This window comes from Copidosoma floridanum, unplaced genomic scaffold (genome assembly GCF_036245765.1).
Source record: "Copidosoma floridanum isolate Cflo_tuat_1 unplaced genomic scaffold, Cflo_Japanese_pri ptg000014l, whole genome shotgun sequence".
NCBI lineage: Eukaryota > Metazoa > Arthropoda > Insecta > Hymenoptera > Encyrtidae > Copidosoma > Copidosoma floridanum.
The window spans coordinates 7,523,663-7,542,921 of NW_028321891.1; the positions used below are offsets into that span (position 1 = coordinate 7,523,663).

Here is a 19,259-nt window from a genome sequence, read left to right on the forward strand (position 1 = left end):
ATTTTTCTTTTTAAATCCATTTATTTACATAAAAAATTGTTGTTTTTTTATATATGTGTATAATATATCAAGTATCTTTATTATTTAACGCGAAAACAGTCGACTACGAACGCACACCGTCGCTTCGTAAAGATTTTTTACACCTTGGGATGATAATCCACTGCATCGTTCGCTCGCTCGGTTAACCAATTTACAACCGCATCTCTCGATGATGAGAGTTAAATTAAATTTAAAAAAAAGAAAAATCGTAGAAAAAAAAAAAAAAAGACTCGCACACCCATATGTATGTAACATATATATATATATTATATAATACACGCAGACACTAACATTGCACATGTACACGCACACGCACAAACTCACTCCATCAACGGCGATTAGTGAACGGTATCAACAGTGCGACTATGTACTTTAATATACAGACTATATGTATAACGCGACCGTATGATTTTATTTACTCGACCGCGGGGAGCAACGGCCCGCGGTTTAGTTCCATTCCTTGGAGAAGTCTTCGTTGGCAGGAATCCACTCCTGTTTGACGTAGACGAGGCTCGGATCGTAGGCATTGTTGCTCGTGGCGGGGCCACTCGTGGTAACAGCTATTTGGTGCTGTTGTTGTTGCTGCTGCTGATGAGAAGACGACACCGTTGATTCAAGGTCCCGGCTGTGGGGCCTTGAATTTCGGTACTCTCAGTACTTGTGCAACGTTATGGGCAGATTGCCGCTGGTCTGGATCGCGTTGCAGTCCTGGTAGTAGCGGTGCGGGTGGTACAAGGGTGGCGACGACGCTGCCCCCGAGGACAACGATGTGGGAGGACTAGACCTGCAATTGGGTAAAATGGTGATTTTTTCCTCTTTAGTACATACTTTCATCGAGAAAAATTGTAGAGGGTGGTCGGACAAGGGATGAAAGCGCGAATGCAAAGCTTGTGAAAACGTACTTGCAACACGGATTTATAAAAAAATTTTTGTGGTGAAAAAAAATCATGACTGACGTTTGGGCGGCTGATGGGGTGCTACAATTTTCATTCCGGCTGATTGCGTCACATTGCCGTCTATATTACCAGTTTTTTGAAATAAAAACAAATGTAAAAGTTGAATAATTTTTTTTCAAGTTTATTGTTCAACCGTTTCATAATAAATAAGCACGAATCTTGGGTTACGATGAAAACATTTAATGCTGTAAAACGTTGCAATAATGTTTTATTGGAAAATAAGCTTCCAACTTGTAATGTATAAAGACAACCAAAGCGATTTGATTGAAAAACAAATTGACAGGAAACAAACAAACAACCTCGGCTACGTGATATTGTTTGAAAAAATCGATGTATCGTTATGTTGTCGATTGATAAAATTATCACATCCGGCAAAAATTTACTTTTAAAACGGTAATGATTTTATTTCATTAATACAATATCCGAGTACAGTCAAAAATATTATCCTATTATACAAATAAACCGTACAGCCAAAACACGACGATCGAAAAAAACATTTTTCCAAGTCTTGTTTTTAAAAGTCTTATTATTCCTCCATCAAGGCGTGACTTAATATTTTTACGAATTATTGTCTGGGTCATCTTCCCCTTCACTGCCACCTGAACATCCCTCCCATCGCCCATCAGAAACAACGAAAACGGATCACACAAACACGCAATAAAAAGTTCATCCAACTCATTTTTTTTTTTCTAAGAAATCGACAAACAGACGATTACAATCTTCCGTCGTCGGGATCGTTTTTCGCGACAGCGCTAAATATCATCGGCTTCAAGTCCAAAGGTTCCAGCCGTATGATAGACGAGAATACGTTAACGCTCGTATCTCGGGAAGGGGGCAAAAAAATATTGCGACCACATGGCTGCGACGCTAATATAACGGCAGGCGGCACCGTCTTCCAGCACGAGCCCAATGACGAGGAGGACGTTTTAAGACCGGCAATTTCACGGCTTCGCGCCTCATTCGATTACCCTCGTAATTTCGCCGCGCGACGCCTATTTTACGGCTCCGGTGTTCTCGAAAATTTATTCGGATGTTCGCGGATTTGTCGCTCGGTGATTTGCAAATTTTTGTGGTTTTTTCTTTTTTTTTTTTTCTTTTTCTTTCTTTAATTTCGAAGATGATTGACGCGAACAAACAAGAGAGCCGCGTAATCAGTTGGAAGGGCGTGACGCATAAAATGCATTTTTTTTTATCTGTCGCGCGTGAGCATTACTTATGCCTGCGTAATTAAACTTTGGATTGGGCGATTCTCTGTTTTTCCACCACAGTGACGCATTTATTTGACTCATCGCGATCGATATTACTTTTCCACGGATGGTTCGTCTGTGCTTTGTCGTAGTTTGTAGCAAACAACGAACATATTTTTATTTGTAACATTAATGTTAAACTTTTTCATATTAAAAAAGAGAAATTTATTAGTGTAAAGGAATAATCACGTGTTCTCAACGCAATGTCCGACGATTGGAATTAATGAATGCCATTAACACTGATAAGCGCTCACACCTAATTAGTCAATCTTACGCGAGATTACAATGCTCGTTGCTACGTCATAATCTTATACATTTCCGCAAACATTGCATTTCCTAATAAATTGATTTCAATATGTTCTTATTAAAAAAATGTTTCGGCTATAATGAATTATCTTTGATGCATGATGAAGCGAAAAATGATTCCGTCAATCTAGTAGAACAGGCATGCCAAGCAAGTTGTAGGAATCTCTTTCTTAAAACAATGCCAAGACTTTTGCTTCTCACAAATATAGTAAAAGAACTTCATGAAACGTCATTGAAACACGTAACCTCCAAAGTATCAAAAACTGAACCGCATACTTTATACATCTTTTTTTCTCCGAACAGATGTTTTTATTGCATTTTGTGACATAATCCTAATTTTGATATAACTAATAAGCCATCAACCCTTATTTTCTTCAATGCGATCCAAAAAGTCAAAACACGACATAAAAAAGTCGAAACAAACCTGTACATCTGACAGCTGGGCGATTGCGTCTCCTGGTACATGGCCGCGGCATCCGGACTGGCCGCCTCCTGGTACCATTGGGCGTGTCCAATGCCGTTGTGACCACTCCTGGGCACTGTGTTATAGGCATCCGGATGATCAGTCATGAGATAGCCAGGCGGGCAGTAGGCGCTGTACATGTTGGTCGTGGAGTTGGGCGATAGATTGGAGGGTCTCGCGATGCTACTGGTTGTAACGTGTCCGTAGGCACCTGAGGAAGCCATCATCGCAGCCACGGCGGCCGTTGTGCTCGCGGTACTGGCGGTCGTGGTCGCTGCCGCCGCAGCCACGGGTGTGGACAGGTCTCGGCTAGAGTTACCGACGGCCGAGACGACGCTACTCATCGAAGAGACCTCCGGTCGCGAGGTCATGATCCCTGGATGCTGTTGCTGCTGTGTTATGCTGTGGCTTTGGTGGTGGTGCTGTTGATGGCTACTGTCGCGACTTAGTTGGCTGCTCATCAGCTGGCTGGAACCGGTGTCGCGGTTGTTAGTCATGAGGGCATCGACGCTAAAACTCGTCGGGTCTAGGCCGGCCATTGCGACATCTTGAATCGTGGACTGGTGATGTGGTTGCTGTTGGTGATGCGTACTATTCTGGTGACTTGGCACCAACGAGCTCTGGATGACACTCTGGGTACCGCTGACCGACGACTTGTTGTCCTGGATAGGGCTGTGATGGTCGTGGTACTTGCTGCCAATCATACAGTGAACGGCCGAGTTGGGATCATTCATTGGTTCCCGTTTGGGTTTGCAGTGACCACTTTGATTGAGGAGTTGCTTTTTACTGCTGGAACTTGTGAGATCACTGCTGGACTGGAGTCCCACATTCAGACTAGACTTGGTGTCTTCCGTTCGCTGATGCTTAGTCTGAAGAAGTCCCTGGCGTTTGAGCGCCTCCTCCTTTTCCTTAAGGGCATCTTGCTTCTTAAAGCGCCTCCTACGTCTCAGGTAGGAGCCATTGTCAAACATGTTGTAACTGTCGGGGTCAAGACACCAGAAGCTTCCTTTGCCGGGTTTCTTGTCATCTCGCGGAACTTTCACGAAACACTCGTTAAGACTCAAATTGTGCCTAATGGAGTTCTGCCAGCCTTGTTTGTTTTCCCGGTAATAGGGGAACCGTTCCATTATGAAATTATAGATTCCGTTCAGCGTGATCTTCTTATCTGGTGCATTTTGAATGGCCATGGTGATAAGCGCGATGTACGAGTACGGTGGCTTGACCATGTCCTTGCCCGGATGGTGCATGTGCTGTTGAGCGAGGCCCGTCACGGGGTAACCCGCAGGACTCGCGTAGCCACTATAACAGTACTGAGGCTCGTAGTAACCCGGCGCAGCCCCCACGCTAGGGTAGGACGTGGCGCCCATGCTCATGGGAACCGTAGTCGGGCGCCTATAATAGGCATTTTGTTCGCTGAAGAACGTGTGCATTTTGCTTTCGATTGTGCGCAAATCGTTTATCACAGCTGTCGATGACGAGGATGGTGATAAGGTGGGTGGAGATACCTTGGTGGGATAGTGCGTTAGATGGTTGTCGTAGACGAACAGCTCACCACCCTTGGGACAGGACTTAGGGCAGGACAGGTCGTCAAACGTGTTGTTATTGTTAATGTTGTTGACTAGCATGCCTGTGCCTTTGCATAGTCAACAGATTATAACGTTCTCAATCACCGAGTAGTGTTATCCACTAACGAAACACAAAAAATCACAATATCAAACGGACACTCGCGAGTTTCAAGTTTCAACGGATATCTACTGCACGTCACCACAATGCCTTAGTGCAAAGGCTGGGCTACGATTCCTGGTAATGGTGTGCGATCGCAGGTACCACTTTTATTATAACTGGTAACAGCAAGAACATCTGGGCTTTCCCTCCCTCTCTCTCGCTTGACACTTCCACCAATGATAACACAGTGAGTTAAACTACACAGGTAGTTATACAGGTGAGCTGCAGACAAGGCGTGCAGTGCAACTGTCCACGATGCAGAAACAACGCAACGGCTGCAGTGGCGCGCGCGTGCTTGTGCGTGCACTTACGGACCGAAACTGCTGCTGGCAGTCTCTGCAGAGAATCCCAACACCTCTTCCCTCGAACCGTCTATCTCACTTTTCGATGAGTGTTAGTGTTTCCCTTACTCTCTCTCGCTCTCGTGCCAAATATGTTAAACGCCGTCTGCTCTCTGAAAACGCAGCGCGGGCCATGCGCGGGCGTACCCTATCATCTCCATCTCTGTCCCTTGCTTCTTCCCTCTCTCTTGATACTTCAGTAGTGGGTATGATGTACAATTCTCCAGTTATCCCGCATAGTATAACGGTGTAGTACCCACCTACGGAAGACCGGTAGAAAGGGTCTGGTTGCTGCGATTGGAGGGTAGAGTTGAGGACGGGGCATCGAGCAGAAGCGACAGCCAATGCGAGAGAGCGGCACTAGCTGGGGTCGGATGCTTGCCGAACGGAGAAAAGGCCGGGTTCTACGGACACACCCTCTACGCACTCTGCTTCGTACCGTGTGCGCGATGCGGTATGTATGGTGACGTACACGTATACGCGTGGGTGAGATGGTAAAGGATGAAGAGATGTACCACGTTATAAAGGAGCGAAAGAGACGAGCGAAAAACGATCGACTTTGGCAGTGTAGCTGCAGCATAGAGTTTTTTGAATGGAGCGTTTCATCGCGAGGGTGGGAGATGGAGAGGAATACTAATGTGCGTTTTGGAGCCCAAAAAAGGAGATGACGGATTCCACCTTTTACTCTTTATCTTTCTTTTTGTCTTCAACTTGATTTATTTTTTAATTCCACTTCGTTAAGCATACTCCATGTCTATGGGTCTTGGGTTGCTGCGAATTTTACTTGCAAAAAAATAGAAAGGTGTGCCGATACGCTGATTCACTTATACACATTGCCCACAATGGTGGGGATAATGTTGGAAATAAAATCTGAATGACTTTTCAGACTCAGTATGTGACGCAACAGATTTGTAGACGAGATTGAGTTTTTCACGATTACATCGGGAAGCAGGTAAAATATAATAGATAAATCTCACTAAAGGATGACCCAGTTCTGGCTTAAAGTGCCGGTTAATTTAAAATAAGTTTTTTTAACGTTAAAATACTACGTTGACTGGAAGCAATAGGATATCAACTCTAGGTCACTCGGCAACCATTAATAGAAGAAAATGTCATTTGGATAGCTGACCTTTCAATGCCATTTTTATATTCCAGTCACATTTCGTAGGGTTCGATACCACCGTAGATCCCCTGAATACCTGTTTATTTAGTCAAGTGAGAAAATATCTAACCTATTGTTAAAAGTGTTACGGTAATAGTTTTGAGCCTTTCTTCTTTCTGAGATAATAGTGCAAGCGTAGAAAATACACCTTTTGAAAAATCGTTGTCAGAAATACACTGTCTAGCTACCGATCACCATACTCCTATATTATCTCAGTGCAGACTTTATGGATCCTCAGCACCTTTGTGCTTTACTAAGTGGTATTTATTGTGGTCATGCAGGTTTAACCGGTTGGCGATTAAGGATTCGGTCGTTTGTATATTTATAAGACAAAAAAAATTTGATAATGCAGACTTGGGTTGTTAGGTTAATGGCTCCAAGTAAGTTTAAACTTTCCATCGTCCTTTTCTTACCTTAAACGATCGGACAAGTACGTTTGTGTCCAGCTGACAACGCGTCGACCGTCAGTTCAGATATTTGTATAATACATGCTAACACTACGTACATTAGATAAAGTCTTATAGGCACCCTAGACCACATACGTAACTCAATGTGAATGGGATAAACCGGACAAAAATGCCACTTTTATTATCGATAATTAAGGAAAAGTAAACATCCCTCTTACTTTACTTATCTAATTTTAGATACCATCTTGGCTTTAGTATAATCAGCCCTATCACAGTCAAATTTCATGCGAACAATGTTTCTTATCAAACGACTTATAATTCTAAATGATTGGTATAAAGTAGTTTTATGAAACCATCGACTGTGACTTATTTTAATAGGAAATTTTCGCAAAAAAATGTACAGCAATGGTTCACTAAAATGCACGAAACCACCGACAAAGTACAATGATAAAAAAAGTGTCGATGATACAAAAGGCTCATCAAAGGGACTTTTTGGTTAGCTGGACAACCCTTACTATTGACGAGAGAAGAGAGGCAAGAAAAGTAGATAACCAAAGACATGGTTATACATGAGGAATAGTAGGGCATCTGTAAGACAGAGAAACGCTTTTATAGAGTAAAGGATAGAAAAAAGTGGGGAGGTAACCCCACGTATAAACGCGAAGAAGAAGAGAAAGAAAAAGGATAGAAAGAGGAGAGTTAAGTGGCAGGAGAGGGAGGAGATTCAATTTAGCGTCTGTTTTCCCAAGGGTGCGACTCCCGGCTTGCGAAAACACTCGAGGACACCTTCATCTTGGCCTCGAGTCCTTCTCGTTCGTCTATCTCTGCGTAACCCTCCGGGAAAGCCGTCTGTCTTCCCCTCGTCTTCAACAAGAGCCTCGAGAATTCCTGTGTACTGGCTGCTGCCTCTTCTTTGCCTCATCCTCCTCCTTCTTCCCCCTCACTTTGATGAGATACACGTACGGGAGCCTTTGTTTGGATAGTTCGTCCATCTCGGACAAAGTAATCGCCTAATCATCCTCTTGGCAGCTCGAACGAGCACACGCGCGTGCGCATGATATACTCCCTCTTGATGACGACGGCCAATCAACTTGTACGATTGGTCGATGAGTGGAGAACATTTTTTAGCTTTTTTCTATTCCTTTTTTTTTCTCCGCTTCATACATTAGAAATACATTTTGTAACTAGGGTTAAAACGATCTGCAAGTGAAGTACAATTTTTCATAAATAACCGATATTCCAGCGTGGAACAATATCTCGAATCAAAGTGTCCTCATTGCGAGATCAAAGCTCTTTGAAAACACAACTACGATATTTATGACTTGAAATAATTAGTCAAACCAACCCCTTAATTTTAACAAAATTATTCACCAACTCGTACAAAATTTTCCTGTACCACTCTCTCTTTTTTCCCCTTACAGTATTTTTAAAAAAAAGTATCGACTGCTTTAACGAGCCTGAGCCCTCCACTTTGCAGCAAAATCATGAATATTCATAGCTCGAAGCTCGCAGCAAGTGCAACAAAAGACGTCGACGACGTAAAATCGATGATCGCGACACGGAGAGAACCCCCCCCCCCCTTTATCCGCACTGCAACAATAACTTTGAGGGAAGATAGACGCGTACCTAATTTTCATTTAAATGGCGCTACCTAGTTAGAAGTCGCTCGCTCAATTTGTGTTTCAATTTGCGGCCCACGCGGAGAAGAGCCGCGGGCAAAGACAACGTCTGCTCGAGACGATGTGCTTGCATTACGACGTTTGAAGTTTTGGCTCCGAGTTTAATTATCTTTTGTACTGACTTTAGGTTTCGGGGTAGAGAGAAGGTCAACTGCGATACTCGAGGTGTGCCCTGTCTCATTTCTCTTTCTTTTTTCTCTCTGGCAGTGAGGCGTTCATAAATTGGTGCGTACATTAGGAACAGCTAGCGGTGTTTAGTCTGTTCGTGCTAGACTGGACTGAACAAACAGCCGGTTGATTAGGACGTTTTTCCTTCCTACCTCGTTTGCTCGTTTACGCGTGTGTGTGTACGTGATAAAAATTGTATGGAAAATACGTTTATTTATGAATTATAATTGTTTACAACATGTCTGTCTTTGGATTTTCGAGTCACAGGTGCATCAGATTACATGGTTTTACATCAGTAGTTACGTTCTACAATATTTAGAGAAGAAGAAAAAAAAGATAGATCAAATTCATGTTTACAGGGCGCGCATTCATCACAAACAGAGGGAAAAATTTACGGGTGCATAAGAAACACTGAAACGGTAGCTCCCATAAAACCCAACCCCGTGTGAGAGCCGGTTCTTTGAGAGCGGCCGAAAAAGCCGAAAAAGTGTTTTAAAATTTTCGCTACTACCATGGACCTCGAAAAATAAACGCCTCCCGAGAGTTGCCTTGACCCAGCCGCACGCTCGTGAAGCATAGGGATAAGAAACGAACGCCTATAGTGAGGTATACTCTTTCCTAAGAACAATAAACGCTTCTGTGCTCTCCACTCGACTCATCCTCGATGTAAGGCTATATAGGTTGTAACTGTGTATCACGTATAAGAAAGATTAAGAGTGAAGGATCTGCGGCCGTCATGTTTGTATCTATCGGGGTAGCTCGTGAGTTGTTACGTCAGGTCGTTTCCTGCTCGGTAGAAGGGAAGGAAATAATATTGTGCACTGAAGCGGAAAAAAGTTAAATATTGATGACAGTGGCTCTCTATGGCGTAATTTTTTTTGTTTAATTTACTTACGATACGTATTACTAGTTCTATCTAACTCGACTGATCATATCCAAAGAATCTGGGCTGACTAAACCCAAAAATTTCGTCACAATTTTTAAGGGAAGAAACCCCATTGGAATAAATAATTACTAATGTAGTTCTCCAGAATGAAAAAAAAGTTTGTTGTTTGGCTGTGTTATATTATTAGTTACTGCGACCATATTCCAGTTTTCAACTCTATTATTCCTAACTAACCCCAACTAACCCCAACTAACCCTTATAAAACCCCTTTTTTTCCAGCCTCACCTTCTTTTCGACCTTGCAACTAACCTTGTTTCTCGCACGCCCAGGGAACCTATCCTTGGATCACCCCGAGTGCAAAACTAGCCACGAGACTCAAGAACCAAACTGGCTAATTATAATTTCATTGTATGCAATAGATTCGACAGCTTGACATCATTTAAGTCATTGATAGCTTTGTTGTTAGCATGTTTCTTAGTCTGACAGACTTAAGGCAATAGCGAGTTTGGTTCCCGTCCAAAATTTTTCAATGGTTTTAGTCAGTCGTCTCACTTGTACTATACACTAGCCGGAACCCCAGCACTACCTATACGGCAGTTTCGTAAACATAAAGATGTCTTTTAAAAAACCACCTTTTTCCCCTAAAAAAAAAAAATTCTTTCCATTAAACACGAAGCAAAGCAGAGTGCGCTTAAAACGAACTGTGCCCTCAAAATAATACCCTGTATTGGATTGATGTCTGAGTCTTTTTGAAGGGAACTTGCACTATGGGGTCCTGTATGAAAAACTCACGTATGGGGGGGGGGGAGCGGAGATAAAAATGGGCACACAAGGAATCGAACACAATAAAAAATATCAAATAATTCTATTGTATGCGTTGTTGATTAATAATGAGTCAAAGAGTCATCAACGAATGTATGTATTGTGGAGAAATTTCTTTTGTTCGGATTTACAAGTAGTTTTGGATTGCAGTAAGTGGAATATGTTTCGATCACGTTGAACTGCATCAAGTATTTGTCATACAACATATTTTATTTCGTTCATCAAAGGTATATACTTCTGAGATCAGACTTTATACGACCACCAAAATTTACGAAGAGGAAACTTAGATGTTTTGAGCAACTGACATGTTTGACAGCTCACGACACGAAGGAAGTAAAAAAAAAAAAGGAGGAAAAAAACAAATATATGACTCGCTCCAGCTATGGTCGTAGGGAGAGAAATTTAGCTCCGGATTTTGTTTCCATGCGCCTCTTATACGTAATTTTTTTCCCAACGAACGGATGTTAAGAGCAACCAATTTTTTCCTTGGAAAATTTTACTTTGGCCGCTGTTGACTGCAAACGGCTGTAGATTATCGTCGCTCGAACTTTTTTTTTTTTTTTTTTTTTTTTTCATACACATTCTGCGACGCACACATAAAACAATATTGCAAGAAAAAATAGTTCGCATGAACAAACATGTCGAAAATAACAAATTGTTTCGTGAGACAATATCAAAGTATTTTTTTCCGTTCGAAAGAAACACCGCGTAGCGATTATCACCGCTGTGTTAATGTTATTCTTCGGTTTCGACGTGTCGTGTCAATGAACCAAAATTCCGCACTCATTGACGAGCACCTTGCAACAACAGGACGCCTCCTCGACAGCACAACACGTTGACGATAAAGAAACGAAAATACGCGATTTTTTCAAAACACGCGCCAAAAAACACCCAATTTATCCTCGAAACAACAACAATCTTATCATCTCACGCGCCCATTCGACGACGATGTACATACAGCCGAAAATTAGCATTATGAATTTTAACAGTGCGAAAATAACAACCAAGCAGCTGGAAATATTCGAGCCACGAACCTTTAGCCAGCGCAGCTTTTCTGACTCGCCAAATTTTCGCTGGGCGAGCGTAAACATCAGCTCGGAAATACAGCCCTCTCTCTGCATTTATAAAGTTTAATCAGAAAATCAGCCAGCTGGTAGACGATTTGAATTACAAAAAAAAAAAAAAAAAAAAAAAAAAAAATCAAGTAAGCATTCAAACTTCAAAAGTTAGTAAAGAAAGTCTGCGTCATTTAAACTGGACCAGCGAGTGTCTACCCCACAAGCACACCCCACGCAGACTGCTTCGAAATTCACGCGAAATCTTCTTTCTTTGGATCCGAACGAAATGATAACAAACAGTAAGCTACGAGGATGTTGCGCGTGGCCACGGGAATAGAGATTCCTTTTTTTTCTTCTCCTTTTGCTGATCTTCATAACCCAGTTTCTCGTTCTCGCTACGTACTAAGCAGACGTGGAGCTGGTGTTGGTGAATATTCATCCACCCCGTGGAGAACGGAAGCGTGAGGTGTATGCATTTCAACATCTGTCGTTACGCTTTTCTAGAATCTAATTTTTCATTAAAATTCATCCAACACTTGGGCGGTGACCCTGTTTATCAGATAGTACGTAGTTTGGAGTTGAGCTTATAAATCATTTTGGATCTATACTAAGCGTGCAATACCATAAACTCCGAGGGTCTGCGCACTCTTGACGTCATTGTTAGTCTTTCAAAGACTTCAAACTTTTTACCGGGACTTTAAGAGTATATATAGTTTAAAGTCATTAAAAAAGACTTTCTCATAAGTCATTATAAGTCTTTCATAGATTTCAGACTTTTTACCGGGACTCCAAAAGACTTCAGAGTGCGCAGCCCGATGAGAAACTCTACAAAAAACGAAAACAGAAGTGGATAAAAATATATGTTCATCCCTTTCGTGATAAAAAAACGCAGTGGATCTTATTTCTATGCTGCACGAGCTTGAAGCAAAACAAAAAAAAAAAAAAAAAAAAAAAAAGAAACGTGAGCTGTGCGACGACGATAGCAACTAGTACTTTGTGGCAAACAAAAAAAAAATATCTCCGGAGTTGTCAGAGTCAGTGGAAACAAGAGAAAAAAAGCGCAAACTCTTCAGCCACATACACACACATCACACGCTCGGAGGAAAAAATTCAAGGCGTGAAAAAGAGCCGCTAGCCATACGCGGTCGGACGCAACGTATGGACTTGTACACGCGCCGTTATATCCCACACAGAAACGGGGCTGGAACGAGAGAGGAGAGAGGCGTCGAACAATGGCCGCGATGCCGGGTGGCAATTTCACGCGACAAGTACCGCGCATCAGCATATCAATGGAACGAGGCAGCTCTGGCTGTGGGCAACGGCACAGAGGATTATCCTCGGGCTTTCTCTCTCTCTCTCTCTGCGGTTGGCTCGTGCAGATAGGGTTGTACGAGGAGAGAAAGCGTATTGCGCGGGTTTTCCAAGGCAAGGGGGAACTCGAGGCTGCGCGGAATGTACTGTATATCTCGATTTGGGTTTGGGCGACTAGGCTGCGGTATATAGGAGCTTCCAAGTTGATGAATTTATATTGTAATATGTAGTATATATGCGACGGGTTTGTCTGCACTCGGAGCAACGGAGATGTGGATTTCGATATTGGATATGTGTTTTATTGTGTTAGCTACGGGAACTGCGGGTAATTGACTACGCGCCCCTTGATTCCCTCCTGGTGTTTGCGTGAACTCGTGATAAGAGTGGAGTTATGGATTTGATTTCAATTCCGGAATGATTTGAGTTTTTAATTTTTTTTTATTTTTTTTTTTTACTGGAATAAAAGCCATGAAGATACATTCGATGTGAATATAAATTATGTACAAGATTTAGAACTTAAAGTATGTAATATGTGATTCGAGTGTTTTTCATTATGTATGTGATAGTTAACTTTGTGATGATACTGAAAAGGTATGGTTTGCAATTAAAGAAGTTTTATTAAAGGAAAAAAATGGCCAGCTTTTTTGTATAAATAAGCTCCTAAGAGAATTGTTAAGAATCCAATCCAGAAAAGTTTTTCAGATTTTCATAAACAAATACAGTTTTAATTATGAATGAGACTTTTTTTAGCATTGAAAATGGTAAATTTGTACAAATGTGATTTTTTTTTAAATATGTATGTTGCAATTAAACTTTTTGCTTTGATCATAAATATTTCGAAAGCGCCTTATACGCGAAAATGTATTATTTTTCACAAATGAACTCCTTGTTTTCTTAAGATTGTATTTTTGATGTAACAAAGTGTTTTGTTTGTTACTGTATTTTTTTTTTTTTTTTAGTGAACAATGTCTCGGGTGGTAATACTATTGAAAATTGTATTTTCAATACTTAACATTTTATTGTTCTAACATTGCTTTTTTTAACTTAATTTTGTATACCTAAGTCTTAGACAAGTTAGAAGTATACACCAAAAGTTTTAGATTTGCATCATGAATGTATCAAAATTTCATTAAAGACATACTCCTCAAAACAAGGAAAATCAAAGGAAAACCTCATCGATGCGTTATCCCGATGAGCAATTATGCGGACGCAAAAACAGGAAAGTACCACCGCACCGCTCATATCTTTTTTCTTGCTCCCCTTTCTTTTATCATCGCAATATGCATTACGTGTTTGCGAGCACGATTTTTCACGCTTCGCAGAACTCCCGAACGACGCGCGCACTTGTGTACACCCCAATAGCTGTTTGTGACGTTTTCGCGGTGCGCGCACTGTTTTCTGGCCTTTTGACTCTCTGTCTCATTTTTTTTTTTTTTTTTTTTTTTTTTCTCTTATTGAAATAACTTTCTCGCGTCTTACGAGTGAACTTGAAAAAAGCCAGGAAAAACAAGGCGCGCGTTCGCGAGAGAAGTTCAAGGTGAAAATTCTTCTGCACTTGCGCATCTTCTTTTTCTTTCTCAATCGAGCAGTCGACTGGGTGCTCTCATAATAAACTTACTTTTTTCGGAGCAAAAGGTTCAAGGCTACAATTCTTTTATTTTCCTTCCTTGTATTTGATTTCTTTTTTCTTTGGTACTTAAGTGATGCAAAGAAAAAGTCTAACGATTCCAATGTGGCGAGTAAAAAAAACTATGTACAGATGATTAGACCCGTTTGAAAATAATTGATCAAGAATGTCTCGGTTTTTTCGCGAGTGAATGTTTTCATTTTCACTCAACACGCGTGTACGTAAAGGAAATCAAAATAAAGTTAGTGTTATGTTTGTGATTAACGCATACGCGTTTGCAAGAAAAATACCTTTGAGCTGTAAGGATAGTATCAAACGAGTGTAACAGTGTTTCGATTATGAATCAAAGAAAATGTTGACACTCTAATAAAACTACAAACGAGAGGATAAATGTTTTCAATGTATTTGTTTGAAATTGATTAGTAGTCGCGTCAATAGATATAAAAATTTTCAATTATCTTCGAGAAAACAAGTGATGACGAACGTACAACGCGATAAGGAAAAACACCAAGAATAAAATTCCTCGTAAACTCAAGGGTCAAGCGTATCATTGATGGATACAGACCCGAATCATCAGACAAAAATCATTCAATTTGTACGAACTCCGATCTTCGTCAATATTTGGAGTCCAGCTCTCGAGTTTCCAAAACACTCGCTCAAAGAGCCAAAACCCAACCCCGAATTCCTAATCGTACCCCACTCGTATACAATCTAATATCGCATGGATCCCAAAAAATACCCTACAGGTATTCATATAATCGGAGAACGACATTGAAGAAAAAAAAAAAGGACGCGGACGCTCTTGAGCGCAGAATCGAGAGGCCTCGCGCGAGGAATGTCGAGAGCTCCTCTCTTCCACGTACGTAACCCACCTCAAAAAACCCTCTCTCATCGAACGAAGGAAAAAAAAAAAAATTTAACATCCAAAAAGCCAGATGCTTCTCCTATCTCATTCCCCGAGTCCTCTCTTTCCACCACTCCACCATGTGCACACATACGCCCTGTACCTAGCATCATCATCGTCACACTTGCCGTGGCATGTACGCGAGAGTCGGGGGCGCGCGTGGCGAGCGGAGCAGCACGCGTTAGGCCGAATAACGCCGCTAATTCCGACTGTTTGCTTAGCAAGCATCCGAGGTTTGTCTTGGCCGTGGCTCCGTGTCTTTTAGACAGCCGATCTGTGTTCCGACCAAACGAAACGCGCGACTCCCCGCGTTATACGAGCCGTGACTCGCCTGTATACCCACCGCCAGTAACCTTCTTGGGCTCCTGGACATTGCCATGCGGCATGTATGAAGATTTGTCTCGCTCTGTAGTGGCCGATGTGTCGTTGACAACGATGTTGCGGTGGATTGTTTCTCGTGCCGGGTGGACGGCCGGGACATGCCAAAAGACATCTGATAGCGACGACGATTACTCAAGTTTTTACGGGGTACGAAGTTGGTGTTTGCTTGGACATCGAGCAAAGGATTATGTGGGAGGGGGGGGGGGTGACACTGTTTGACCGAGTGAATGGATTTTCACTGGGAATTTTTTTTTTGTGAAAAATGTGGATGTAATTCCACGGACTTTTTATACGTTTTTCTATAACATTTCTAAATTTTTAAACCTTACGTCCAAATCATTAAAAACAAATCTATCTGCCATTTACTATTGAACCATACAGATCTTCAAAATAGAAAGGAAAAGTTATTTCTCTAGGATGTAAAGCTTCTTTGCACGTATTTTTTTTGCTCATTATACTGTAGATTGGATGTTTCTGATTACGCTTATTAATTTATTTTCTCGAAAATAGGTCGAAAACAAGCTATTAAAGTACACACTTGAAAATCCTTATAAATAGGTAAGTTTCGTTCAAGTCAAATAATAAAACAAAAAAAAACAATTTATGAAATAATTGTTCTATCTAAAAACTTAAAATCTCGACTTGACTTTTTTTTTTATATAATTATACCTAATTTAATCGTTTGTGATAAGATTATATTACTTTACAAATATTTTTCCGCTTGTATTGAGATATCATAATTTTTATCTATCATCAAATTACAGAATCTCATATTATCAATTGATAAACTTTGATAATGGAAATAATCTAAGTAGGTTCACATAAATATCGATTCATTAAGTATCGCTGATTTAGTTGCATGGTTAAGTTCTCAGCAAGCATTTTAAGACGAATATAAAATAAAGTTTGGTAAAAAGTAACATGCGTTTTCTTCTAGTGTTCGTAGCAGTACTTGGAACACTAGTTGTTACAAGTAGAATTAAGTATGACAACTACAAAGTTTTCAAAATACTTACTAAAAATGACGAAGAAACCATAAGACGCTTTCTGGAATCCAAAAAAATGGTAACGTTTAATTCGAATTTATATGTTAGAAAATTAGGACAATCGTCAGGAAACTCGTCAATTGATTATACTAGCTCAAAACTGTTACATTAAAATCTTCTGTACACTTTTTGGGACCAATACAGTGTAATAGATTCAACTGCTGTCATGGTCCCTCCTAACTACGTCGAAGAATTCAGGGCTGAAATCATTCGGCTCAACATGAAATTTGAAAAAGTCATCGACAACGTCCAAATTCTGATGGACCAACAAGTGGCCAACAGAAACGTCGACGACAAAACATTTGACTGGACAAGATACCACACTTTGGATGAAATTCATGACTGGTTAGACAGCCTAGCAAAGAATTACCAGACAAAGGTGAAAACAATAAATGTTGGTCATAGTTACGAAGGTAGGCGACTGAAGGGTGTAAAGATATCGTTTGGGAAGAAAAATCCTGGTATATTCATCGAGGCTGGCATACACGCCAACGAGTGGATCTCTCCAGCTGTGGCAACGTATCTGATCAATGAATTATTAACTAGTCGAGATCCAAGGGTTCGTCATCTGCATGGCGGAAGACAACGATTGGTACATCGTACCATCCCTGAATCCCGATGGCTACTCATACACATTCAATATTGTAAGAATCTGTTTGAGTTTGATAGACCTAAAACCAAATTGTTTACTGTTGTTACACTGCAAACATTATGTAGGATCGAATGTGGCGAAAAAACAGATCGCCTTCGAATGGCAAGTGCACTGGTGTGAATCTGAACCGCAATTGGGATCACATGTGGTTAGGTTAGTGAGAAAAATTTTACAAAAAATCTTTTTTTCTTCGAAATTTTTAAGAATGTTTAAATCTTATCAATATATGAATCACGCGATGCCCAATGGATAGAAGTTGGGGCGAGCAATGACACGTGCAGTCATAATTACGCTGGTACGCATCCATTTTTCGAATTTGAGACCTTTACTACATCAGAGTACATAAGATGGATCAGCGACAAGCTATATATGCTTACATTGATTTCCACGCCCATGGACAGCTTCTCATGGTACCTTATGATTACACAAAGGAACATCTTGGAAACTACAACGAAACGGTAATTGTTTCGTAATAATTGTCACTTCATGTTATCCCTATTAATTGTTCAACGTTTTCCATTCTTAGAATGCTATTGGCTTAAAAGCTGCGACAGCTCTTGCTCAAAGATACGGTACAGAATACAAAGTTGGAACCATAGACGAAACTATTCGTAAGGTTCAATTATTCAATTGCTCTTACTATTCTGGATTTGATTGGATATTATTTCTATAACGCTCATAGAAGATAATACTATTGTGACATCGTAACAATTTCAGACCTTGCTAGCGGATCATCTTTGGATTGGGTGAAGGACACGTTCGGATTACCCATTGCATATGCCTACGAGCTGCAAGACAAAGGCGAGTACGGAATGATTCTTCCCCCGGAACAAATTATTCCGACTGGCCAGGAAATCCTAGACTTATTGATAGTCATGTTCGAAGAGGCGAGGAAATACGGTTATCCAAAATCAATAAAATAGGAAGAATTTCGGTTTACTTGGAAATCGTTTCTATAGATTATCTCGAAACATTTACCTTGACTATCCAAACTAAAAAACAAATAATGATCCATCCATTCCATATCCAAAATGCGAGGTTTTGTGACATAATCACACTATGTAGTAAGGATTTATCAAAAGCCTCATTTGCTAACGATAACGGGCACTAAACATTAGCTAAACTCCAAAACAAAGCCCTGATACCACGTTGATACCAGCACGCAAGTTGGAGCCACAATACCACATCTCCTTCTGGTGTAGAAGAAAAAAAAAAAAAAAAAAAAGCGAGACAACGCAAGCCACGCAACTCGTGCTGGCTCGGCAGTCAAACCAAAAAGGGCCGAATTATTTACAATAAAGATTCCCAGTAACCTTTCCGCGGTGGCGGCTCTCCCCTTTCCTCTTGCTCATCTATTCTCGGCTTTAGCCGGGCGTATATATCTACTTATCAACCCTCCAAAGTGTGCGTTATACATGTTCGGTTATACGCGAACATATGTATGTACGCTCGCCGCAGAGTATAAACGTGTACGCTACACGTAGCTATCTCACACAAAGTGAGGGCCGGCTCGCGCGCGCATTACAAAAGATGCGGAGAGAGAGAAGAGAAGTTGCGGCTGAACAAACAAAGTTCGGCAGCGCGCACGCGTTCCTCTCCTCTGCGGATTTTCTCATTCTTCTCTCTCTCTCTCTCTCCATCCATCTATTGCTCATTTAGTGCATGGCATGGCTTCCGATGCTACGTGCTCTCTTTACCCCATGCGGCTATTCCGCTTTATTTACCACCGCTATTTCACTATATACGAGCTGCGCTCATCTCACGCACGTGTAATTAGGTATATCGTCTGGTGCGTAATCTTTTTTACGGACAATGGGGATCGGGATAATATAGACTTATTCGCGTGTTTGGTTTGCTCCCTTATTTATTTATTTTTTTATTTTTTTTTTTTTTGTTTCATTGAATCCTTATAAGGGCTTTTTTTTCTTGAAAGCTTGTAGTTTTGGACTCGTTTTTGAGGCTGTACACGATATAATTTTCGATGGTTTTTAATGATAGCATTTTTTCAAAATACTGTGTAAGATTAATTTACATCACTAAATATAAATAAACACACCAATAAAGCTTACTAGTCACGCA

At 40.9% G+C, this 19,259-nt stretch overlaps 1 protein-coding gene across 2 annotated transcripts; it reads right to left on the reverse strand.

The window, feature by feature from the left end:
• Nucleotides 1-690: 690 nt before the first annotated feature.
• On the reverse strand, nt 691-4,639 carry croc (forkhead box protein crocodile). 2 transcript variants are annotated; one of them, XM_089592033.1, is made up of 3 exons: nt 3,623-4,639; nt 2,973-3,586; nt 691-823 (listed from the first exon to the last, which is right to left on the reverse strand). In XM_089592033.1, exons 1-3 carry the CDS (start codon nt 4,634-4,636, stop codon nt 691-693), a joined length of 1,761 nt encoding a protein of 586 aa, XP_089448159.1. In that variant the 5' UTR covers nt 4,637-4,639. The 2 variants fall into 2 exon arrangements, with proteins under 2 accessions (XP_089448159.1, XP_014207438.2); XM_014351952.2 differs by having other exon boundaries at nt 2,973-4,639.
• Between the last annotated feature and the right edge of the window lie 14,620 nt (nt 4,640-19,259).